The 27,604-nt window shown below is 35.2% G+C and overlaps 1 protein-coding gene across 1 annotated transcript in view; it reads left to right on the top strand.

Annotated features, from left to right (window-relative positions):
• Positions 1 to 27,604, top strand: part of NAALADL2 (N-acetylated alpha-linked acidic dipeptidase like 2) — a 592,600-nt gene that overhangs the window by 341,357 nt on the left and 223,639 nt on the right. The window contains exon 7 of the mRNA XM_021717095.1: positions 6,141 to 6,287. Within this exon, the coding sequence (XP_021572770.1) occupies positions 6,141 to 6,287 (147 nt within the window). The remainder of the gene's footprint in view (positions 1 to 6,140; positions 6,288 to 27,604) is intronic.

Raw genomic sequence — 27,604 nt, 5'->3', positions numbered from 1 at the left:
TCTCTCTCTCTCCCTCTCTCCCCCTCTCCTCCTCTCTCCCCCCGCTTCACCATTCCTGGCTGTTTACAAACCAGGAAGAGGACCTTCACCAGAGCCTACCATGATAGCACCCAGTGCACTTCATACCCTCCAGAACTATTAGAAATAAATTTCTGTTGTTTAAGCCACAGTCTATGGCATTCTGTTATAGCAGCCCATGACGCTGAGTGAGAGAGAGATACATAGTGTAGTTCTAGCCTGAGTTTGATGGCCTGAGCACCAGGAATGTTGATGGTATAAGTTCCATCCTAAAAACCAGGAGGTTCAAGAGCCCCCGAGAAGCTGATGTTCCAGTCGGGAACTAAAGAAAAGAAAAGACCAGTGTCCCGGTTTACTGTGGTCAGGCAGGTGGAGTCCCCGCTTTACTTGTGGGAAGGTCAGCTTTTGCTTCTATCCAGAACTGCAACTGATTGGATACGGCAATGCACATTAAGGAGGACAATCTGTTTTACACAGTATTCCAACCAGATGTTAATATCTAAAACATCCTCACGGATATGCTTGAATAAATGTATGAAAGTATATGGGCAGCTCGTGGCCCAGCCAGGTTGACACATAAAATTAAGTATCACAGAGCCCAATCATTTTTTGAATACTGTAGGCAGCAATATCCCAATTGGAATATCACTATACTGTAAAAACCAGGAAAACCAGTAAGATAAATTATTTCTACACATTTGAAATTACAAGAATAAAATTGAAGTAAAAAAGAAAGTGATTTAATTTTGTACTAATGTGTGGAATACAGTGTGTTTACTGTGAATGTATACTTCTCTTTCTGTTAATAAGTAATCAGCTTAGATTTCCTGTGCATATAGAGTAAATGCTTACGTGTGCAAGGAGAAGCGGAGTGTGGGAGAAATAAAGCATTTGAATTATTAAACATATTTTAAAATACTTTTAGAAACTTGTCAAAGTGTCCTGGCATCACTATTTGACGAATGCAAATATTGATTTAATGTCTTTATAGTTCACTTATATGGTCATTTACCTTGCATTTTTGGCTTAAAAGTATACTTGCAGCTGGACCCAGTGGCTCATGCCAGTAATCCTAACACTTCGGAAGACTGAGGTGGGAGGATTGCTTGAGCCCAGTAGTTTGAGACTAGCCTGGGCAAAACAGTGAGACCCCTGTCTCTGCAAAAAATAAAAATAATTAGCCGGACATAATAGAACCAGTTGCTTGGAAGGCTGAGGCAGGAGGATCACTTAAGGCCAAGAGTTCAACACCAGCATAGGCCACATAGTGAGACTCCATCTCTAAAATATAAAAAAGTATACTTGCAAAGAGCATACTGATTTAGGATTGAGATGATTATTCCATTTCAGGTCTTTAGCAGAGTTGTGGTGGGAAATTAAACCAGTGACATAATCTTGGTCTTTGTACTTGTTCTTTTATGAACTGGAGTAAAAATGCTTGTTATCAAACATTAAATATGAAGTGTTTTGAACTCCTTGGATGAAATTCTTAATATGAATTTACTCAGCCTTGTAAAAAAATTTTAAAAATTAATTGACCTGCACAGATTTGTTATCAGCCTTCCCTCTCCCATGGTGCTTAACTTCTAGTAAAGTGAAGAAAATTAACATTTCTTCCTACTTGTGTCTCAGATATTAATGCTTATGAGGGTTGAGTAGATCAATATCTAGTATCTGGTATGGATCTATTATAAGCCACTGAAGTGTTGTGTGGAAAAACAATTCACCTTGGGATTAAATACAGATTTAGGACCACTTTAGGTCTGTGAATTTGGCCTTAAATTCATTACTCTAAAGTAATGAATCATGAACACTAAGAGGATAGAGAATAGTGTTTCTGTGCCAGGGAAATCCCTGGATAAAATGACCTGGGGGACAAACCCTCAAATCTGTAAGTTGGGCTCTATTTATCTGACTTTTTAAGTTCTGAAGCTGGTTAGGGACAAAAGCACAAAAGAACAAAATTAATGAAGGACTGAGGGTAGCATGTTTTCTTGCCTTCATTACTGGTTAAATCCGTGAGAACAGGAAGAAGAGAGTGGGGTGGAGAGAGAGAAAGGGGAGAGGAAAGAGAGAGCGTGAAGAGAGAAAGAGAGAGAGACAGAAATGGTGAAATGTTCTCTGAAAGACCTTTATAGAAACTTTGGGTTCCATAGGTGAAGAACAGACCCAAGAAGACTCAGAAAGCTTTGTGTTGTCCCTGAAACCCCCAGTCTTGGACTAGTTTTCTCGAAGCTTTCACCCTCCACTTGGGTTTGATTCTAATGTGAGACTCAGTAGTTAAGTGCTCCCTGTTGTCCCTTGGACCACTCAACTCCCTTCTTCTGTACTTCCTCCCCTTAAATAGTTCATATTTAGGACCAGAAGAGCAATTTAATAGATCTCAACCCTCAAAATATAGTTTTAAAACATTTTCAGATGATGTTCACTCTGTTGCCATCTTAGTTGCTTACAAAAGGAGTTTGTATATGGTAGATGTGGCAAAACAAACCTTTAGGGAAAAGATAGATTTTCAACAAATAAGTGAGATAGAGCAAACTCGATTAGGGAAAGAATGCAGAAGTACTTTGGGGGAATGTAATCTTAAAAGCTGGGTATTGTTTTTGATTTGCCTAAAGAACAGTAAAGACCAGATTTTGCCTATTAATACTGGCTTCAAAAACAAAAGTCTGAGGCTAAACCAGAGTTATGCTCGGTGTAGCCTGTAGAGTAAACAAAGATTGCAAGCTGAGCATGGTACTCCCAGCTATTCAGGATGCTGAGATACGAGGATCACTTGAGTCCAGGAGTTCAAGGCCAGCCTGGACAACATTAGCAGACTCCCATCTCAGGGGTGGGGGGGAGGATTGCAAAGAATGATTGGAGTTAGGTCATTTGTGTAGTCTTAGAACCTTGCATATGTGAGATGCTAACACCTTTTATCACAGTGTAGCTATTATATAACTAATGACAACTAATGAAGAAATACTAAAAAAATTAAACTTAAATACAGTGTTTATTTTTTTAAAAATGACAAGCACATATGTGGAATTTGAAATTGTTACTTTTAAAAAAATTTTGTGAGTTTGAGTCTCTGTCACTCGAGCTGGAGTACAGTGGCAAGATCACAACCCATCACAGCCTCAACTTCCTGGGTTCAAGTGATCCTTCCACTTCAGCCTCCCGAGAAGCTGGGACTACAGGCACATGCTACCACATCTGGCTATTAAAAAAAAAAATGTTTTTGTAGAGACAAAGACTTGCTTGTTGCCTAGTCTGGTCTCTCATATTCCTGGGTTCAAGCAGTCCTCTCGCCTCGGTCTCCTAAAGTGCTGGGGTTGCAGGTGTGAGCCACTACACTTAGCTGAAATTGTTAATTTTTGATCCATGCTATTCTTCTATTGAGAAAGATTTCTATCTAAGGAGTGTGACTGAGAGTTGGGGTGGATATTCAGAGTTATGTATATAAAATGAAATGAAAGCCAAACTTATATTTTCATTGATATTGAGTAGGATGCACATACTGTCTTAAAAAGACATAGATGTTGCTTCAGTAAAACGAAAGTAGACTACATAAGAAATAATGTTTTATTAGCTAGGCATCTGGGAACAGTAAAGACCAGATTTTATCAAGCCCTCATGAAGGACCTAAAATAGTGCAACAATCTAGACCTCTGGTTCAATTCAGTAAATTTGAATGAGTAGCATAACCTGGAATGTTGAGACATTCCAGACTAATGTTAGTGATGGTATTCAAATTCAACTAGAAAAAAAAAAATGATTCTGGCTAAACCAATATCTTTAGAGGAAACAGCTTTCAACAATTGGATCTCTCAAAAATGTCTGGATTTTTTACATGATTAAAACAGTTTTTTTTTTCATGATCCAGTACTTAAAAGTAACTTGTCTTTGGGAATATTCAAGACCTTACCTAAACTGTGCTAGGTTGGTATAAAACCTCCAGAAGTCTTGTATCAGAAAGTGAAAAAAAGACCAACTCCCTTTTCAGAAAATTATGCTTTGAAAATAAGCAAATTGGTGGGAGTCTCCATAAAAAAGCATTCTGTTGCTACTGATTAGACTGTGTGGTAAAGTAATATTTCTCTTTCTATTTTCAAAGTACTTAATTACCCAAGATATTTGTAAATAACATTAAACTGAAACCTTGCCTTGTTTGTAAACAATCATGCTGACTTTCCATTTTAATTTATTTTAATTTTGTTGCAAAATCTTTCCATTAGGTCCTCAAAAAATTGAGTAGGTATTGAAACATTATTACATGTTTGGAAACTCTAGTGCTGTAGTTGAAAAATGTTGGAATCACTTATTTTCTTAATATTATATTGCATATTTTCAAACCTTTTATAGGCACTAAAAAAAAAAGACCAGAAGATCTGGGCAGGAAAAAGGGAGAACTTTATTTTCTACAAAAACACTATGTGTGGATTTAGGGGTGTCACACTCTTCAGTACAAATGAATGTATGCTCTTCAAAGAACAAAGGGAGGGTTTGACTTAGGGAAAGGTCTCAGCTTGGTTCTCAATCAAGTCCACTTATGCAAATGAAGGATTCAATCTTGTTCAGTTCTAATTAACAGAAATAGTTGAACCCTGATTGGGTGGTTCCTGGAATTCTTCGTGAGACGTTTCTTTCAAAGGGCTGGTGGGCTACAGTTTCTGCCTGCATTTTATCCTGGCTCTGGTTACAGGAACAGTTGTGGCTCAACATTGAAGAACAGGATATGTGTTGAACTGTTTTCTTTGAGAACCCAGGGTGCATGGCCACTCTTTCTCACTCTGCCATGTCATTTAGATAGTCTTTATCTACAGGGAGCCCATCTCGTCTGGAGAGCTTGAGTTATTTTACAGTTTTATTTCACATAGTGAAAAGTATTTTTGAAATTTAAAAGTATTTTTAAGATTTTATCATGCCAAAGAAGTATAAGAGTTGAAAAACTGAGATGTCTTGAGTCCATGGCAAACATGTTTCATGCCTTATGCTTACTGCCTCACTCTTCCACAACTGCCTGGGAGATTGGTGTTCATTCACATTTCATAGCTGAGACAACTGCATCTCAGAAAGGCTCTAGTTTTTTGGAAAATTTATTAAAGAAGACACTTTAATACATAGTAATTATAAAAACCTCAATTTGCTTATTTTTATTTTTAAATTATGCTTTGTTTTATTTTTGTAAAGCTACTGGCATTTGTTGAGTATGCTAAACAACTCTTAGTTTAAGAAATAATAGTTTATCATCTTGTATTTCCACAGAGGTTGCACTTGGCAGTGAGGCTTTCTATGGCCCACTGTAGCTGTTGGCATTAAGCTCTTAATACATCTCAGAATATGCTTTTAGGAATAAATGGAGACAATTCCTTCTCTGGTTTTTAATAAACATTGTAAGAACAGAATTATATCCTATCGAGCCATCCTTTCATCTTATGGGAAACCTTAATAAAAGACAAAGACTTACACCTTTTTAGAGACTCAATATTCTTTTAAAAATTATCAAATTAGGCTGGGTTTAATGGCTCAGCCTGTCGTCTCAGCACTTTGAGAGGCTGAGGCGAGTGGATTGCCTGACCCACAGGTTCGAGACTAGCCCAGGCAACTTGGTGAGACCTCTTCTCTACAATAAATAAATAAATGAATTAGCCGGGCATGGTGACACATGCCTGTAGTTCCAGCTATTTGGAAGACTGAGGCGGAAGGATCACCTGAGCCCAGCAAGTTGAGTTGGGGTGGCCATGAGCATGCCACTGTACTCCAACCGGGGCGATGGAGTGAAACTCCACCTCAACAACAACAACAAAAATTGTCAAATTAAGGAATCACTAGAGTTTAAAATAAACCTATGACAAATATGCTTTGGAAGCAACAACAGTAAGCAAAACTTGATTTCAGCCAATGCAGTCAAGCATCAGTGAGTGTCACCTTCAAAAAGAGTGTGACAACACAGATGCCTGGACTCCACCCCCACATATCTCCACTAGGTAGGACAGGGTGGAGTCGAAGCATTTGCGTTTGGAGTAAGCTCCAGGGTGATATTGATGCTGCTGATGTAAATCATGCTTTGAGTAGGTCTGGTTTCGGGATGACCTGGGAAGCATAGCTGTGTTAACAATTTAAATTATGTTTTTCAGAAAAATAATTTCAACTGCATCAGAAGAGCTCAGTGCCCAGAAACCAATGTCAGTTCTGTACACATACAAGGTGATGCTGATTATTTCATCAACCATCTTGGAGTTCCCACTGTGCAGTTTGCTTATGAGGACATCAAAGCATTGGAGGTGATTGTTCCTAAAAATGCAGAACACACACACACACACACACACACACACACAATATAGTAGACCTGCAGAATTTGATTTTATCGTGGCTATTCATCTTTCATATCAAATAGGTCGTTACAGAAAGCGGCTTCATTTAGAGAGTTATTCTTGTTGTTCAGAGGCTTTGTAATAGTATTTGAAAACATCAGCTCTTTTCAATAGTGTTGAATTCAATTTAAAAAGATTTATTCTGTCACGTTTTCACAGTGTGCTTTGCAGTGAGAAATTGGCAGTAGTTGGATTAACATCAAAACATAATTGTAATCTTCAGTATTCACAGAAACAGATGACATGTGCAATAGATTCTCCTCTCCTTGCCCAAAGGAAAATACACTTCACATTCTGTATGTTAATGTGAGTCTACGGATTAGCTAACCAAAGTTTGTCAATAGTTTGCCTGCCTAAAAATGATGCTATTTTTTTGTGTGTGTGAAGATAGAAGGCTTTTTTCCAAAGAGTATCACAAAGGCATGACTCACCTTACTTAAGTCTGTGTTCATCCATCTGTTGGACTTCAATCCTTTTAATCTTTCTCAGAATTATGTCTTAGGAAACTGTTTCTCTGTGGATCTAGACCTGTTGGAATATTTTGCCTGTTCTACAAATTGTTCATGCATTATTGGGAGCTATTTGACAGCCTTTTGAGTAGCTTGTTGGAGGTAATTATTACATTAACAAAATCATGGCTGGAAAATAGAGTAAAACTTGCCTTGTTCTTCAAATGTAGATGTTCCTGAAAAGGAGTGTTTAAAGTTACATTTGTATGGGCTCAATTTCAGATATGCAATATCCTGATTTTTAATAACTTTTATGTTAGATATTATGTATGATATTTAACTTTATGTGTCTTTGCAGTCATTCATAAGATATTATAACTCCAATTTAATATGTGTCTACTTCATCTTGGTTGAGTTTTAAGCCAAGAATTTAGAGGCAGAATAGTATAGCCTTGGGCCTTGGAAATGGGACTAATGTCCTGACTCTAACACTTAGTAGACAAATTATGTAACATTTTTCAGAATTATCTTACAAATGAGGTGCCTTGGTATGCTTATGAAATCTACTTTATGCAGCTGTGGTTAGGACTAAATGAGACCATGCATGTAAAGTGTTTAGTTAACATCTGGCACATAATGAGGACTCATCGACCTTAATTGTCATCACAATTATTCTTGTCTGATTGTGGGTCCATCATATTAGTGAGACAGTTTCTGAACTTTTTAGATAAGAATGCATCTGTAGAAGGGAGTTGTTTGTTAATTGTTAAGGAAACCAAGCTTCTCGGTCTTAAAAGGTGGGATTTGGGGAGAATCAGCTAGAGGATCTGAGGTGTCAATAGGGGGAAGATTGGGAAGCAAGGAGCAGTAAAGTTCCAAAAGGTGCTGTTCTCAACAGTGAAACTCTTAAGGTTAAATTCTGTCTAACAGAATGGGCTTAGTCTGAAGAAGCTAATCAGTTTTTCTGAATATCCAATTCCCGTCATCAGCATAATTTTCAAATTATATTTGTCTCTAAAAAAGTAATTTAAAAAGAGTTCCCTATGTTTTATAACAAATGATCTTGTTTATATTGCTTTAGTGTAGGATTCTTTTAATGGATTTGTCCTTTATAAAATATAAATGCTTGAAATGAGATGATTTTGTGTGAACTCTCTAAAGAACAGATATTAACCTTTGATTCCTGTGTTAACTTATAATAAATATTTGTATATAACTATTAAGAGGAATTACAAAGATTGAAAAAGGCTCTATTCATGGTGTAAAAAATATTTATCTCTTGTCAATTAGTAAAGTAGGTAAAGAGATTGGAGCTTTTTTATAAATTTGCAATTAGATTTAAAATGTAATTCATATATATCAGGGATGTCAAAAAATGTAGACATATTTTAAGAGCTGTTTGCTGTGATCAGAAGTGTCTGGATGCCTATGGTAACCATTTTGAGCACCTTTTGTAATTATAGAAGTCAAATGTGACTTGTATTCATCTAATTGAGCATTATAATTTTATACAGTTTTTTCTTTTCTTAAAATATGTATTTTTTGGCACCCTCTGTATAATTCTTAAGGAAACAGATTGGTGAATTAGGAATCAGGAGGCCTGAGTTTTTAAATTTCAGCATGTTAATGGTCATATTACTTCGGTTTCTGCCTCTGTTTCTTTATCTGTATCTAATTAAAGCAAAAAATAATATCTACCAGTTATTGAGTACTTGCTATGCTAAGTATTTTATATCATATTTCTCATTTGATGCATTGTTATGTGTTAACTTTTACTATTAACTCCTTTCATGCTGAGAATGACATGAAATTTAAAGTCAAGTAGCTTATCCAAGGCCATAAAGTAATAAATGGCCAAGATAGAATTTGACCTCAGATCTGTTTGATAGGAAGCTCATGTTCTCAACCATTACACTAAAGATTACAAATTGGAAGCCCAAGGAAAAGTCCAGTCTGCCAATATATTTTGTTTGCCTTGCATGTTATTGCAAAATTGGATTTCTGAAAACATTGGGCTCTTTTTCTCTATGGAAACAATCCTTGACATGTTATCAAAGAGTATGCCATGTCGCTTGTCCAAGACTACTGTTAATGGAATATTTTCTTTAATACCTATTTCTATCAAAAATTGAGAAATGAATGATCAGCCTACAGGATCACATGTTTCACTAGACCTGGGTCACTCACTGTACCTGCCTGGTCTCCGTAGAAACCGAGCTTATTATCTTTGCACTCATTTTGTGTAAAAGACTTAAAGTTGCTGGGCTCGGTGGCTCAGCCTGTAATCCCGCGCCTTTGGGAGGCTGAGGTGAGTGGATTGCCTGAGCCCGCGGGTTCGAGACCCGCCTGGGCAGCGAGACCTCATCTCTGCTATAAAGTCAAAAATCAGCCGGGCGTGGTAGCGCACGCCTGTAATTCCGGCTTCTCGGAAGGCTGAGGCGGAGGGATCGCCGGAGCCCAGCAGGTGAGACTGCGGTGGCCGGGAGCGGCCACTGCCCTCCAGTCTGGGCGACAGAGGAGACTCCGACTCAAAAAAAAAAAAAAAAAAAAGAGCTAAAGTTAATAATTTTTTAGCTAGGTTCACTTTAAAAGTTTTGTATTCTACGCGAGCTAATTTTATTATACCCACGTTTCTGAAGAAATTGTCTATTTACAACTTGCTTGGGGGTGTAATGGAAATGATAAGCAAATCTTAGGCTTACTGTCAATATTTTTTTATCCACAAAGATTGATTATGGATCTATTGTATTCACTTTCAAGAACTGAGTCACAGTAATAGGGGAAAAGTTGAATGGCAGGAAAACAAACTTGTGTCAACGAGGCCACTTATTATGAACACGTGGGTCATTATTAGTTCTTTTTTTAATGAAACATGACATTTTATAATACCTATCCCTAATAATTAAGTTATTTACATTCCCACAAGTGTATTTTCCCTACAGTCTCTCCAGATGCAAATATATCGCATCAAATTGACTAAAGCACTTTTTATCTTTAGCTTTTCTTGGCATCTATACTCCAATTTTCCAATAATTAAATTTTACAAATGCAAACCAGTCTATGGACTTGCCAAATGTTTGAATGATTCCTTCTCATAAAATATTGCCCTGTTAATTGAAATATCTCTAGTTGTAATCTTCACTTAAATAAGGTTTTAAATTTGTAAACACTATTGCACCTGTTAGGAGAAACATTCTTCACAGATTAAATGCAATACAGAGATTGCTGAAAAGGAAATGAAAAGACAGATGCTTTCTGATTAAGAGTGCAATATTTATGACAGGCTTGTGGTTCAATGCACATTTCTTCTGCCACTTAACAGCTGTTTCACATTTTTGTTCCAGATCAGTATATTTATTCTCCATAGGGCATGTCATAGGGTCTGGCTTTCTTAGTATTTCAAAAGATCAATCCATGCCCTAGCAAGCTTTATACCACAAATTGGAGCTCTGGTTCCTCACACTGTTTAACCTTATATTTTTTGCTCTTCTGCTTGAAACATTCTATTTTAAACCCAATTTACCTCTATAATGGAGCATTTAACATTTAAATAATAATGAGCTAAAAGGGTGTCATAGCTTTTATATAGTGGAGTCATGGCATAATTGTTGCAACATCGTTTAATAGCCCAGAGACAGAAATCCAAGTAGCATAGGTGTTTTGAAATTCTTATTAATTTTTTTAAAGCTAGATGACTTTGATACCAATTCTGATTCTTAAACCAGTATACAGTGGTGTGTGTGTGTGTGTGTGTGTGTGTGTGTGTGTGTGTGTGTGTAAACTTTAGCACTGAGGTAATTCTGTAAGATAAAAATAATTTATTTGTGCAGATATAATACATATACAACACAACAATACACATGTACACATTTTCAAGCAAAGTAAACACATTTTGTCTGTTGATATTTTATGTCTTATTCTAAGTAGAGCAGAATTTGTTATTTAATTTAGAGATCACTCTTTCACTACATTTTCTGTATGGAATTTAGTCACTGCCATTGTTATGTTAATAGATAGGAGTAGTTCCAAAATCAATGAAAAGTTCTTGACTTAAGAACAAAAATAGTTATATTTAGTATGTATAAGTTCTATTGATGTTTTGCAATGGTTGATAGAATCTGTTTCATGCCAATAGCTATAAAACTTAGGCAAAGTCACTTAAAAATGAGATTTTACCTTTTCTACTTCAAAATGTGACAACTGGAAACAAGAGAGAAAAGGGTTCAATAGTGTTCTTTCTAGCTTATTACCTTCTTTGTCACTTATTTTAGGAAAAGTTGTCATTATATGGTATTGAAATATATGGCATTTTAATGTTTAGATTAGACTTGTTTCATTTAGGGCAAAAGCACCAAAGATTCCAAAAAAATAGTTTTTGTTTATGTGGGTAATATATACAAATATGATATTAGAAATGAAAAGTGGGAATAATGTATAGTACTTAGTTTCTAAAAAAGACTAAAAACAATTATATCATTGTTAATTATTATAATTAATTATTATCAATAAAAAATAAATTACATATAATGCAAAATAATGGAAATAATTTATTTTTATAATTGTTTACCAAGACAAAAATATAAGCAAGACAAGTGGTGCTGTTTTACATTTGGGTAAACCTATTTTCAATAACTTACTGTGAGACTGGATCTTCTATCCTGTTTCTGCATTTAACCTTGTAAAATATGTTGTTTTGGTGGAAAGGTATGAAGAAAATCTGATCTAATATTCTTTTTATATAATGATAGATATTTTTCTTTGGTACCACACTGAGACCCGATGTGTTAATTTTTTAAAGGTTAGTTTCAGTGTGGAATTTGAGTCCATATTAATGAACTGTTTGTACACTGCACACTTGTGAATATAGGGTAAAAAAAGGCATGCGATGTCACTAGTATCATGAAAATAGTTTTGATCTTGAGATCCTTGAAGGATTCTGACCCACACTTAGAGTGATACCTATTTAGGGAAATGACCTTGGTTAGACTAGTCTACTTCATTTTCTGTAATGTCTGGCAATGTGTTCAACTTTGCTTCTTGTTCAAGGATTTGAACTGTGATGATTCTATATAAACTTGTGTAGGTATTTTCTAGTCATCTTTGACTATTATCATCTCATTCACCTGACAAACAGCATGAAGTAGAGACTATAACACTCTCATAAACTGTGGTTCTACAAAGCATGCTGCTTCTTGCAGGCATTACTTTAGAAGAGAAGGTTAAGCTCCAATCAACAAATCAACAGTTATAGAGCAGACTTGAAAACCTTGATTGTACAGGCCTGTCACAGAGTGCTATTAAAGGTATTGTATGCTTCCAAAAGCCTAAGGAGTAAATATGAAGTTGAAATATGAGACAGATATTGAAAAAAAAATCAAAGAATGAAGAGACTCTTAAGACTCAAATGGATAATTCAAAAGATCATCCTTCAAAAATTGCCTAATATTTTGAAATGGCTGCAAGGAGGGCAGATTTCCCCTAGCAGTTGTCCTTGCTTAGAATTCTAAATAAGAATATTTATTCTAAATGACTATCATCGTTGGATCAAAATATATGACATGCACACTATAGTTTAACTCTAAAGCTGTATTCAGCGATTATCTTGTGATTATCCCTGTTATGAGAAAACCATTTCTATAATGAAGTTTTTTATAATTTCAATAATAATACTTGCAGGTGGGTTTAATAATAGGCCATGGTAAACATTTCAGGTTAAGAATATACAGCAACTCTAGTGTGATGTACTCAGATATTAGTTAATCCAAACTCATTCATTTATTTAGCCAGCAGTTATTAAGTACTTGCTGTGATCCAGGCACTATGTTAGAAATGCAAAAATGAATAAATGTGACCCTCTTTCCTCAAGTGGTCAGAATCTAGATTGGGACTCAGACTTATAAACAATCAAGTAAAGTAAACACAATAGAAATTCTCCTAATTGACTTCCATTTAAACAACTTGAAGGATTAACTGACAATTTTCATTATTTTAAAATGTAATGATCAGTGGCCAAGGATACTTGAAGCCTATCACAGTAAGATCCCTTCTGAATTTTTGCATACTTGTGTTCTCTCAGGTTCAGTAGCATACTAGCCTGGAGCCAGCCATATTCTCAGATCTATACAGATACTCCTCGACTTACAATGAGGCTATAACCATACGAACAAACTCATCGTAGGTTGAAAATATCATGTCAAAAATGCATTTAATACATGTAACCTAAGGAACATCATAGCTTAGCCTAGCCTATCTAATTATACTTGGAACACTTTCAGAACATTATGTATTCAATACACTGCATGAGATATTCATCAGTTTATTATAACATAGACTCTGTGTTAGATGATTTGGCCCAGCATCACAAGAGAGTATTGTGTTGCATATTGCTACCCTGAGAAAAGATTAAAATTCAAAGTTCAAAGCATGGTTTCTACTGAATGTCAGTTTCTCACTATAATAAATTCAAAAAATTGTTAAGTCAAACCATCATGAGTCGGAGATTGTCTGTATATGTCCTTTGCATTTGTTATATATAACTAGATAATTTAATTGTTATATAAATTTGTAAACCATGAGTATGACAAATACTTCCAAGAAACCTATATGGATGACTTTTTTTTTTACTCTGAAAAAGTAAGCTTCTATTAAAATATTGACATGTAGAGAACTAGGCAACTCTCAAAGATTGGAGAAAACTTATAGTACTCTAGATGCATTCTGTACTCAGTGTAGTTCACAAGTATCTCTAAACATTCCATTTTACACAGAAGTCAATAATGTAGATAATATTTAGGGCAGAAAAGAAATAATAGAATTTATTCAACAGGCTGACATTCAGAGAAAAGGCCTTGACTTTACATCAAAATATTGTCCAATAAATATGCAGTCACTGGTATTTAAATAAAATATAATATTTTGCATGTGTTTGGTTTTCTTTTAATAAACTGATTATTTATTAGAACCAGTTTCTAGTTAATTAATCTATCAGCCAGTGGGACAAACCATACTTGCTAAGAGGGCTTCTAAGGTACAATGAGATGAAAGCGACAGGTTTCATCAAGAAACATTACTATTTTTTTATTTTCATAAAATGACTGTGCCAGGAGTTGTTCTGTTTTAAATCTCTAAAACATGTTAATTCATTTCATTTCATTTTTGTACTTATAACTAGCACCTATAAAGAAGGTAGTAGTATTACCACTTCCATGAAAGACGAGGAAACTGGCTGGGCGTGGTGGCTTATGCCTGCAGTCCCAACACTTTGGGAGGTCAAGGCAGGGGAATTGCTTGAGGCCAGGAGTTTAAAACCAGCCTGGGCAAAAATAGGAAAATTAGCCGGACATAGTGGAGTACACCTGTAGTCCCACCTACTCGGGAGGCTGAGATGCAAGGATTGCCTGTGCCCAGGAGTTTGAGAATGCAGTTAGCTATGATTGTGCCACTCTAGCCTGGGTAACAGAGTAACATCCTGATTCAAAAAAAAAAAAAAAATGAGGACACTGAGGCACAAAGCAGTTAAGAAACTTGGCCAAGTTCACACATCTATTAAGTGGTAGAATCAAGATTAAAACTCAACATTCTACTAACAGATTTCTGTGCTTTTACGCTGCTTCTCAAGATTTTATAGGAAAAATGAAATACCATCGTGTGTCTCTTAATGGCAGAAGTACATTTGGAGAAATGTGTCGTTAGGAGATTTCATTGCTGTGTAATATCATAGAGTGTACTTACACAAGTCTAGATGGTACAGCCTACTATACTCCTAGGCTCTATGGTACAGCTTTTTGTGCCGGGGTACAAACATGTACAGCATGTCACTGTGCTGAATATTATAGGCAAACTAATACAATGAGAAATTTGTGTATCTAACATATCTAAACATAGAAAAGGTACAGTAAAAATATGCTATAAATTTTTAAAAATGAAACTCCTGTAGAGGACACTTCCCATGAATGGAACTTGCAGGACTGAAAGTTGCTCTGGGTGAGTCAGTGAGTGAGAGGTGAGTAAATGTGAAGACCTAGGACATAACTGTGCACTACTGTAGACTTATGCACATTGTGCATGTAGGCTACACTAAATTTATTTTTAAAATTTGTTTCTTCAATAATAAACAGCTTACTATCACTTTTTTACTTTATAAACTTGTTTTACCTTTTTGACTTTTTTTGTGATAACACTTAGCTTAAAACACAAATACATTGAACTGTTGTACAACAATATTTTCTTTTTTATATCCTTATTCTATAAGCATTTTTTTATGTTTTAAAGTTTGTATTTTTTTCACTTTTTAAACTTTTTTGCTGAAAACTAAGACACACATATACACATTAGCCTAGGCCTCCATAGGTTCAGGACTATCAAGACATCACTGGGCGATAGGAAATTTTCAGCTCTATTATAATCTTATGGGACCACCATAGTATATGCTGTTTATCATTAACTAAAATATTATGCTGTGCATGACTGTAGTTCTAAGAAGCTTCTCATCTCCCACTAGATCCGTAGTGTAACATAAGGCAATTATTCTTAATTCTTATTTTTCTAGTTTCCTATACAAAGATTCTAAATGTTTTGGCTTTGACCATTCTCAAATTTAAGCAACAGGTATAAATAGGTAATATTCTCAACTGAATTTAAAATGAGCCCATAATTTATATATAATGACAAGAAATGACTAAGTTTTTGGTGTAGTAATTTATTTATTATTTTACAAAACAGAGTCTATGATTAGGTTCTAAACTTTCCAAAGTATACATTTCCAACATATATAAGTGAATGGATTAAAAACATTATAAGAAGAATATGATAAAATCAAAATACCTTAAACATGAGCATTTCGTTTTCTAAATTTAAAAACTAAAGCCATGATGACAGTTTTCCTTATTCCTTCATTCTTTACACTTTCCATATAATGTGAAGGCTAGTAACCTTAATATGTTGCATTTATTCTATCCCTTGTCTTCTAATTTTATTTCTAAGTTAGTTTTGGAAGATAAGAAAATGGACAAGTTCACCTCTTCTTACTTCATATTTTCTTGAGTAGAATATTATTAGATGTAAAAACATGTCAGAAACTAATTCAGATCTGTTTTTAAATGTGTAATTAAAATGTTAAGAGCAGTTTTGGTTCCTATACACTTTACCAATAAACTCCAGAAGGAAATGGCATATTTGGAGCTCAAAAAAACTATGAATGATGACTGTGGCCATGAATGAATTTCCTTGCCCGTTCTCTAATCTCTACAACTTCTTCATCTTATTTTATTTCCATCTGGAATTACATGTCTCTATGTCTGTTTCATAGCTTACCTATACAGACACTCATCTTTTCTTCAATAAGCAAATGTTTCTGTATAAACTACAGAGAAAAACACAGCAGTGGCCTTGAAGTCTCATAAATGTTACAAAAAAAAAAAAAAAAAAAAAGATTGAAGCCAAGGCTGCTTGGCTTATAAAGACCACTATTGTTTCTTCATGAAAGTTTTGACTTTTATATTAGTCTCAAGAGGGCTGCAGTTGTCTTCCGTCTCCTTTCATGATGCTTCTGTTCCAGTGATTTTAAATAAATAGAGATAATTCTGCTGAAAGAGAGCAAAGTACTTATCAGTATTTTAATTGCTATAGTCTCTTGTCAATAGTTCTAGCTTTGAAATTATTCTTACTCAATTTTCTTTTATCAGTGAAGAATATTTTATTTCTAAATAGTGTAGTGTTTGCGTCGTACTAAGAAATGGGCAAAAGGAGGAGAAAATAAACTGTCTATGTACAATGTCATTTTCAGTTCTTCTTTAAATGAGTACTTTGCTACTTTATTTTTATTCATTGATGATTCTTATTAGAGTATTTGAAATTTTACATATACTGCATGCTTACAGTTAATTTCTAATTTATGACTCAGGTATATATAATGGTTGGATTAAAAAGAAATTTTGTATGAGTAATTCTGGGACCTATTCTTAGAAATAATAAAACTGCATTAGGACATTGCTCATGGAAAAACAATACAGTTAAATTTAACATATTTTTTCTCTCTGTGCCAGCCACACAGCCCAGCTTAAAATGCAAGTCCCACTGATCATCATTGACTCCTGCCAATTCAGGGGTTATTTTAGACAATCCAAGCTGTCAAAGTAAGAGACTTCTTTGGTAAAAATATGATCCTAAGAGTGATGGATTCGCAGATGTGCCAGCCCTGACTTCCTCTGATGAAACAATTACAGAACAAAACAAAACAAACAAACAAAAAAGAAAAGAAAAAAAAGAAAAAGAAAAAGAAAGGAAAGAAAGAAAAACACTGATTAATTATTAAAGTAATATTGATTATTGGGTGAGGTGCCTCACATTTGTAATTCCAGCACTTTGGGAGGCTGAGGCAAACTGCTTGAATCTAAGATTTTGGGATCAGCCTGGGCAACATAATGAAAATTTGTCTCTACCAAAAAAAAAAAAAAAAATCACAAAATTAGACAGGCATGTTGGTACGTGTCTGTAGTTCCAGCTATTTGAAAGGCTGAGACTGGAAGATTACCTGAGCCCAGAAGGTCAAGACTGCAGTGATCTGTGATCATGAACCTAGGTGACAGAGTGAGACCCATGACTCAAAAATAAATAAATAAAAATAAAAAGGTAGCATTGATCTTTGAACCCAGGTAGTTTAATCCATTATTCTGTAGTAAAAGGAATAGAAGCTTAGAGAGTTTTGTTAAATTGACTGATGAACTTAAAATTAGTTAACTGCAGACTTAATTCACCTTACTCCCAGTGCATCTGTCTATAGCTTCTCTCTTCTAAGCTCTCATGCTATATATTTTATTCTTTCTCTTATGTCTTTTCTCTCTTTTCTTCTCTCTTTAGTCTAGCTTCAATTTTTCTTGTACATTTTCTCTTACTCTTTAAATCCTTTCCCTCTTTATTCATCCCTTGACTTCTCTATGTAGTTTCCACTCTTCTCTCTTTGCCCCCAATTCTGTATACAGTTGGCCCCTGAACAATGCAGATATTGTGGTGCCAACTCCCCCACATAGTCAAAAATCTATGTGTAACTTCTGACTTCCTAAAAACTTAGCTACTAATAGCCTCCTGTTGACCATAGGCCTTATCAAAAATATAAACAGTCAATTAGCACATATTTTAATGTGTTTGTATTATATACTGTGTTCTTACAATAGAGTAAGCTAGAAAAAAGAAACTATTGTTGGGAAATCATAAGGAAGAGAAAATATATTTACTATTCATTAGGTGGAAGTAGATCATCATAAAGGTCTTCATCCTCATCATCTTCATGTTGAGTAGTCTGAAGAGAAGGGAAAAGAGGGGAATGGGTCTTGTTGTCTCAAAAGTGGACCTGTGCAGTTCAAACTCGTTGTTGAGGGGTCAACTGTATTTTCAACTTCTTTGTTGACTGAACTTTAATAGATTCCAGCTGACTTGATGTTTTTAATTTGCTCACAGATGAAACCTTAACTTGATCTTCCCTTAACTTTTCAAGTTATGAAGCAACAGTAGTGATGGAGGCCTATATATTATATGACAAAATATCTAATATTTAAATGTTATAAGTCAAAAAAATCTGTTAAATAAAACATCTTCTTCCTTCCTGATTTGACAGAAACCTATTTATCATGATTAGGAAGGGCAGGTTGGAATTTTACATTCTCAGACTCCTGAGAATTCCATGTAAAATGTGGTAAAAGAAGAACAACTAGCTTCCACACATCAAGACCCTGGTTAATGATTCTTGATGTAATCTTGCCCATCTTGATTCTGTCTCATACTATGAGGGGCCTTGCATACATGTGTATTGGGACCCTGCCCAGGCTGGAGTGTAGTGTCATGATTATGACTCACCACAGCATTGACCTCCTGGGCTTAGGTGACCTTTGTGCCTTAGCTTCCCGAGTAGCTGAGACTATAAGCCTGTATCACACTTGGCTTATCTATCTATCTATCTATCTATCTATCTATCTATCTATCTATCTATTTATTTATTTATTTTTATTTAGGTAGAGACAAGTTCTTACTGTGTTGCTGGTTTCAAAATCTTGGTCTCAAGTGGTCTTTCAAAATTCTGGGATTACAGACATGACCCTCTACACTTGTCCTCCTAATCTTTTTAAGCACAGTTCATAACTCCCACAGATTTCTGCCCTCACCCACTCCCTGAGATTTGCATTACACACTGGAGACACAGATGTCCCTAGAGATGACAGACCTAGAGAAGAGGACTACTCAATCACTGGAAGCAGATATGAGGGCATTTGAGTAGGGAATTCTGAGATTCTTGAACTCGAAGTAGTTATATTTTGATGTAGAAGGGAAATTATAGACTCCGAGTGAACACATCTGTCTGTGTTGATTCGCAATTCAACAACCTTGGAAGTTTTTTTTTTAAATTTCCTAAATTCTAGATCCTGAACTTTAAGTATGCCAAACTGACAATAAGTCCTAGTGTAAACAAGTATGTATTCTTAAATAAACCCGCTCAAATGTCTTGAGTTTGTTACCTAAACTGTGTTCCTAAGAAGCCTAGAGACCTGAACCAATTATTAGAGGGTCATTGACATCTTAGTTGGGTCTTGGCCTAAACTGGGGTTTAAAAGTTTTGTCTTTTCAATGATTGTTACCTTGTCATTATGAAGTACTCAGTACAGCAAATCTCTTCAAGGATGAGGTTGAAAATAGTTTCCCACACATCAAGCTTATGGGGCATTTAAAGAAATAAGAACTGTCTTAAAGAATCTTCAGTTAAGGAGACTCCATGTCTAGGAGGTGTGTTTAAATGCAGGAGTTCACATGTTCTCACTTATAAGTGAGCCTTGAATAATAATCGTAATACTATATAAGAAAAGAATTGGCAGTAGTGGGAATTCGCCTGGGGCAGTGGGGAGGGCACACCTCATCAACAAGGGTACCTGCATAATGAATATGTGTATACCTAACCCTGAATTGTACCCCACATCTCTGAAATAAAAATATATACATACATACATACGCACATACATACACACATGCAGGAGTTCATTTTAGGAAACGTTCTAAGCATGATCAAACCTTGATCAAATGACGAGAAAGCTACAAGTGCTAATTTGTTGCCATCAACCCAATTTTAGAAATGATTGCCACATACTACTGTTCAACATTGGTAGAATGGTGTGTGAGTTAGGAGCCACAAATGGTGTGTGTATGTATACCAGAATATTTTGAACAAAGGAACATCTTTGGATATTTTTTTGACAGAGGATCATTAGAATTTGCATGTGAATCTTAATGAAAAAAATATAAATTCTAAATTAAAATAGTAGAAATAAAGTAGGAAATGTTGGTCAAGAATGTAGTCATAAACCGGGCTCGGTGGCTCAGCCTGTAATCCCGCGCCTTTGGGAGGCTGAGGTGAGTGGATTACCTGAGCCCGCGCATTCGAGACCCACCTGGGCAGCGAGACCTCATCTCTACAATAAATCAAAAAATCTGCCAGGCATGGTAGCGCGCACCTGTAGTTCCTGCTACTTGGAAGGCTGAGGTGGAAGGATTGCCGGAGCCCAGCAGGTCGAGGCTGCGGTGGCCGGGAGCGGCCACTGCACTCCAGTCTGGGCGACAGAGTGAGACTCCAACTCAAAAAAAAGAATGTAGTCATAATTTATTCAGATTTTTTATATTCCCTTGGTAGCCATAGTACTTTAGGCTATGCCTCACAAAGATAACCCTGCTTTATAGCATGATATAAATCAAATACTACACCAGACAGCTAAATAGTTCTATTCTTTGCTTGAAACTTAGTTATTGGTAGTTTTCATTTGTTAAATTAATGAATGAATGAATGCATGCTTATCATTTTTCATTAATATTTTGATCATAACTAGTATGTGCTCAAAAACCTTAATCCATGATTTTCTTTTCTTCCTTTCATCCCTTTCTCCTTTCTCTTTTTCTTTTTCTCCTCTCTCTATCTTCGTTTCTTGCTATTCATAATCTTGTTTTGATCATGTTGTATATATGTAATTTCTATTTATTTCAAATAGCATTAATATTGCTTTTTATATTATTCTATTTTATTTTACTTTATTTGAGTTGGAGTCTTACTCTTGTCACCCAGGCTGCAGTGCAAGTGGTATGATCACAGCCATCATAGCCTTGACCTGCTGGGTTTAGATGATCCTTCCAACTTGGCCTTCCAAGTACTGGAACTACAGATGCTATATTATTTTAAAACATGATAAAAGTCCATTATATAGTTTTATCATAATTGATGCAACTATTATTTGTTGATAGATATTTAGTTTGCTTGCACTGTTTTGTTATAAATAATTTTTGTTGAACATTTTTTGAAGTTGATATTTGTTTCTGTCCCTAGTTTTTCTGAGAAAAATTTCTAGGAATAAAGTTAGGGTTAAAGTTTAAATTTTTCAGGCCTCTTGACATGTTGAAAACAGGCCTTCCTGAATGGTGGTTCATTTAAAAACTTTTTTGTCAGAGCATTAGAATGCTTCTTAAAGTTACTCCTGCCAACAGCGTACATTAAAAAATTTACCAACCTGTTGTTTCAATGTATTTTCTTATATGTTAACATTATTTAACTGAATTGTTGAAATATTTTGTAAAAGATATTCAGTAGTCTTTATTTGAATATGTCGACATAGATCAAGATATTTAATATTCTTTCAGATATAAGAACAAAAATAATAAATATGGCATAGATATTAATTTCAAGACTCACCATAAGAAATTATGAATTTGTAATTAATTTAATAATAATTACCAGGATGGCATTTGTAAGGGAAACTATGTTCAAGTTTGCCAAAATATGAATCTTTATGCAAATCAACATACATTTTGAAGGCTGGACTTCAAGAAGCTTTACATTTGAAGTGTTGAAGCTGGAAAATAGAAAATATGTGATGATCAGGTTGACAGGTATCAGAGTTGGCTTATGAAAGTCCTACTATATTGTTTCAAACTACTGCAAGGACGTAATATGTGGAACTCCTTCAGCAAGGTCATAGTTATTCCTAAGAGGGTGAGACAGAGAGGGAAATGAAAATAATTGGAGTTCAAAGTGTACATAAATCAGGGCTTAATGATTCCAAGGACATGATTTTAAAATTACAGGTATTTGTTTTCAGTGCCGAACAAAGGTATATGAGTGTGCTTAGGGATGAAGGGGCGTGTGGATTGTTAAGAGGCCCAGGGCATGATTAATGTTTCTGTCTAGTGGGCACGCCACCCCTTCAAAATAGCTTGTACTGTTACTACACTATGATTAACCTGTAAGGCAACAGAAAAATAGACTCATACCACGTTGCACTCTATCATTCTCTGATATTTTTAAGGAGGTGCCATAGGAAAAAATGACACTTCAACTTGGGTAGGTGGGTGGATTGAGTTAGCGTAGAAGTGAAAGTTATAGACTCTGAATCTAAATGCTGTTCATGGTATCTCTATTTTATCTGCTTTATTATTTAACTCTATCTATGTTTTTACACATAACTCAAAACATTTTTCTCAAAATGAAGCATAAAATTTAACTTATTTTAAACAGAAGATTTAACTCTTATGCTTAAAAACATTAGACTCATAGGTTATGAAGGTTCCTAAAATCATTTGTCAGACTAGTTTATATTTGTGAAAAATATTCCAGGGAAGGAAGCAAATGGAAAGAAACAAGTATGGTTTGGTAACAGAAAAAGGAATTCAGTTTTTTTCTTCCTTAAAAATATTAATCATTGTCATCAATTAAGTTTAATTGAGCACAAACAATGGCAGAAAAGTAGGCTATGCATTAAGAACAGAGAAATCTATGATATAATCTATGATGCTTGAGGGATTTATGATCTCTTTAGAGCATCCAGGCACAAACATAAACAAATAAATGGCAGTAAAAGGAAGACAAGACTCACAGCCAAGTGCTTTCTGCAGGCAGTAAGGGTATCTGAGCTATATCTGACACCGTGACTCATTTAAAATTTTAATTATTTTATTTTAATATATATATTTTTACACTGTCATAGGTGCTTGGACACTTTATGCAGCACAGAGATGCCCACCATAGATAAAGTAAATCTCAAGGGCAATATGGGGAAGGGACAAAAATAATCTGAGGCTGTAGCTGTCAAAAATAAATCAAATTTCAGCAGAGAACGGGGTATTGTAAGTCTATGAACCACTGGACCACTATGGAAGTTGAAGTGACAGCACTGTGAATGCTATTCTTTTATAGTTATATTCAGGATTAGTTTTTGAAATCATCCATGGATTGGTTATTGACAGAGTTCATTAAAGGTGTCTGTGTATAATAATACCTTTTTAATTCAGGATCTAGACTTCGAGTAACACATCTCCCAAGGAAATAGCCACAACTCCATTCACCCAAGCTCTAATTCTTGAAATTATTCCATCTGACTTGTTCTTCACAGCCTAATCAATTCTTTTAAGTCTTATTTTGCCACTCTGTTGCTCAGTTTGTTTTTGTTTTTATGATCTATCTTATAACTATCATTTAATCTCCAGTAATTGCTACCTCATTCAGTTTTGGTCTTCTTACTTCTAGACTTTAGTCATCTTTTCACTGACCACTTTATCCTATAAACTCTTTGAAGACCAGCCTCCTAAATAGCTGCCTTGATTATATCACTGCCCCCTTTTTCCCTTAGCTTAAAATCTTTCCATGTTACTCCTGAATAATTATTATTAATATTTTCTTTTGGAAGCTGCAGATTGCTTTTGAAGAAAACTGAGAGGAAACCTTGGATGTTCCCACTGATGTTAATGAGAAAATATAAACATGCATGTTGTACAACTCCCTGTGTAATGTTGAACAGAACGTTGTTTGATTATTTGTGTTAGTTCAGTGAATAAGCCACAGTGGAATGACAGCAAAGTAACAGCCTTCTTTGGGGTTACATTTCCAGAAATATGTTTCACTGTGCAGTAGACATCACTAGGCTTAAGGAAGAACACCTGCAAACTACCTACTTTTATGCTACCTAGGACGATGTCTCCAAATGATTTTGTTTATTTATTTTTTAATTATAAAGACGTGGAGTACAATTCAGGGTTGGGTACATAAGTGGTCATCGTACAGGTGAATTTGGGACCTCCCATTGGCCCTCACTTTGCCTGGTTTGAGATCAGGTACCCTTATCAATGTTATGTGCCCCCACTCCCCTGGCAGTGACCTGCTACTGCCAATCACTTTCATGCAGTATTATGATAAATGTTGAGGGTCTACTTATGAGGTAGAACATGTGGTACTCAATTCTTCGTTTCTGTGATAGATCACTGAATATAATGGACTTTAAATCCATCCATGTTGCTGTGAAGTCCATAATTTTGTCCTTCTTTAAAGCTGCATAATATTATATTGTGTATATATCCCAAATATTTTTATTCAGTCCATTTTTCAGTGGGCAGCATGGTTGGCTCCTTGTTTTTGCTATTGTGAATAGTGCTGCAATAAACATGCATGTGCAAGTATTTTTTTCGTAGAATGATTTGAATTCTTCCAGGTATATTCCCAGAAGGGGATTACTGGGTCATATGGAAGGTCAATTTTTAGATCTTTTAGAAATTGCCACATTGTTTTCCACAGTGGTATATTAGTTTACATTCTCACCAACACCTGTAGTAGGGTTCCTTTTTCTCTACATCCTTTCTAGCATCTTGTTGATTTTTGAGTTATTAATAATGGCCATCCTCACTGGAGTTAGGTGGTATCTCAATGTGGGTTGATTTATATTTCTTTGATAATTAGTGAGACTGAGTATTTTTTTCATGTATCTGTTGCCTGCTCCTATGTCTTCTTTTGAGAAGAATCTGTTAATATCATTTGCCCACTTTTTAATAGGGCTGTTTATTTTTTTACTTTTGGCAATTTGAGCTCCTTGTAGACCCTGGATGTTTGGCCTTTATTGAACATTTTTTCCCCTTCTGTATGTTGTCTCCCCACTCTGTTTTGGTTTCTTTTGCTTTGCAGAAGCTTTTCGGTCTGATGAGATCCCACTTGTCAATCTTATCCCTTTTGACATGGGCTATTGGAGTTTTGATCAAGAATTGGTGTCCTCTTCCAGTTTTTTGTAAGGGTGTCCCCTGCATTTTCTAAGATCTTATAGTGTAAGGTTTTACATTTAGGTCTTTGGTGCATTTAGAGTTGGCTTTTGAATATGGTGGTAGGTAAGGGTCTTGTTTCTTCTGATTGTGGTCAGCCAATTTTCCCAGCACCATTTTCTGAATAGGTTCTTCTCTTCCCAACAGTTGTTGATGCAGGTTTTGTCGAAGATGAGTTGGTTGATAAATTGAGGTTTTGCTTCTGGAATCTCTATTCTGTTCCATTGGTCTATATGCCTATTCTTATACCAATATCAGGCTGTTTTGATTATTATAGCCTTATAATAAGGGTTAAAGTCCAAGAGTGTGATTCCTCCCACTTTATTTCTTTTGCTGAGGATTATTTTGACTGTTCATGGTCATTTATGTCTCCACATGAATTTCTTTATTGTTGTTTCCAGCCCTGAGAAAAATGATGTTGGTAATTTAATGGGTATTGTGTTGAATCTGTAGATTGCATTGGGTAGAATGGACATCTTAACAACGTTGGTTCCTCCAATTCATTAGCATGGAGTATTTTTTCATTTATTTGTGTTCTTTGATTTCTTTTATCAGTGTTTTGTAGTTTTCATTGTAAAGTCTTCCACTTCTCTGATTAAAAAGATGCCAAGGTATTTCTTTTGTGTGTGTGGGTGTGTGTGGCTATCATGAATGGAATTGTGCTTTTTATTTGATTCTCATCTTGTTTGTTGTTGGTGTATAAAAATGCAACTGTTTTTTGCACATTTATCTTGCCAAAATTCTTTATTAAAGTATGCAGGTTTTTAACAGATTCTCTTGGGTTTTCAAGGTATAGGATCATATTTTCAGTAAAGAGGGATAACCTAACTTCCTTTTTTTCTATTTGGATGTCCCAGATTTTCTTTTCTTGTCTGATTGCTGTGGCTAGGACTTCCAAAACTATGTTGAACAGGAACGATGGCAGTAGGCAACCTTGTCTTGTTCCAGTTTTTAGGGGAAATGCTTCCAGTTTCTGTCTGTTTAACAATATGTTTGCTGTGAGTTTCTTGTAGATGGCTATTACTATTTTGAGAAATGTTCCCTCTATGCCTGGGTGTTTGAGGGTTTTTATCAAGAAGGGTTGCTGGATTTTGTTGAAAGCCTTTTCTGCATCTAATAATGCTATCATGTGGTTCTTATTTTTACATCTGTTGATGTATTAAATTACATTAATGGTCTTGCAAGTGTTGAACCAGCCCTGTATCCCAGGAATGAAGCCTACTTGGTCATGGTAGATAATTTTTTATCCAATTTGCTAAAACCTTGTTGAGAATTTTTGCATCTATGTTCATCAGGGACATTTGCCTGCAGTTCTCTTTTTTTGTTAGATGTTTACCAAGTTTGTATATCAGTGTGATGTTAGCTTCAAAAAATGATTGGAGGAGAGTTCTGTCTTTCTGGGTTGCCTAGAATACTTTCAATAGGATAGATGCCAGCTCTTCCTTGTATGTTTTGTAGAGTTCCACTTGAAAGCTGTCTGCTCCTGGACTTTTTTTTGTAGGTAATTTTCTTATGACAGAGTCAGTTTCTTGGGTTGTTATTGGTCTATTTAGGGTCTTATTTTTTTCTTGCTTCAACCTTGGGAGGTTGTGTGATGACAGAAAGTCTTCCATTTCATTTAGGTTTTCAAGTTTGTTTCCATACAGGTGGACATAATAATCTCTGGTAATCTTTTATATTTCTTCAGGGTCAGTTGTGACTTGATATTTTGCATTTCTTATTGCATTTATTTGGTTTTTTTCTCTTTTTCTTGGTCAATCTGGTTAGGAGATCTTTCAATCTTGGTTACCCTTTGAAAAACCAGCTTTTTGCTTTATTAATTTTTTTCTATGATGTTTTTAATCTTCCATGTCCCATATTTGGGTTTTAACTATGGTGATCTAGATTCATCAACAACTGATGTTAGGATTTTGGTGGTCTTGCCTTTCCAGTTCCTTCAGGTGATTTGTTAGGCTGTTAACTCGTGATATTTCTATTTTATTGATATGTGTGCAGAGAGTTATAAATTCTCCTCTTGGAAAGCAGTACTAGAGGTTTTGGTAAGATGTGTCCTTGTTTTCATCTGTTTCCAAGAACCTTTTAATTTCTATTTTGACTTCTTTGTTGACCTGGAAATTGTTCATCATCATGCCATTTTGTGGCCATGTCTTTGTGTGTTTTGGGGGTTTTGTTGGTGGCGATATTTATTCCACTATTGTCTGAGAAGGTGCGTGGTAGTATTTTGATCTTGTGAAATTTGTTTATGTTTGATTTATGGCCAAGGATGTGGTTGATCTTGGAGTATGTTTTATGTGGTAGTGAGTAGATCGTATATTCTGTGGCTGTTGAGTGGCATGTTCTGTACGTATCTATTAAGACCATTTGGTCAAGTATCAAGTTGATATTCCAGTTCTCCTTATTGATTTTTTTCTTAATGATCTACCTAGTGGGTTATTTAAGTCTCCAGTTATGATAGTGTTGGAGTCAATGTCATTTTTTAGTTTACTTAGTAGTTGCTTTATAAATCCTGGTGCTCCTGTATTGGGTGCCTATCTGTTCAGGAGGGAAATTTCTTGTTGATGGATTGAGCCTTTTATCATTATGTGGTGTCCTTCTTTATCTTTTTAAATTTTCAATAACTTGAAGGCTGTTTTGTCTGGTATTAAAATTGTGACTCCTGTCTTCTTTTGTTTTTCA

This window comes from Carlito syrichta, unplaced genomic scaffold (assembly GCF_000164805.1).
Source record: "Carlito syrichta isolate Samal-C Ts95f unplaced genomic scaffold, Tarsius_syrichta-2.0.1 Scaffold309283, whole genome shotgun sequence".
NCBI classification, from domain to species: domain Eukaryota; kingdom Metazoa; phylum Chordata; class Mammalia; order Primates; family Tarsiidae; genus Carlito; species Carlito syrichta.
This window is presented reverse-complemented; position numbering and strand designations above follow the sequence as displayed.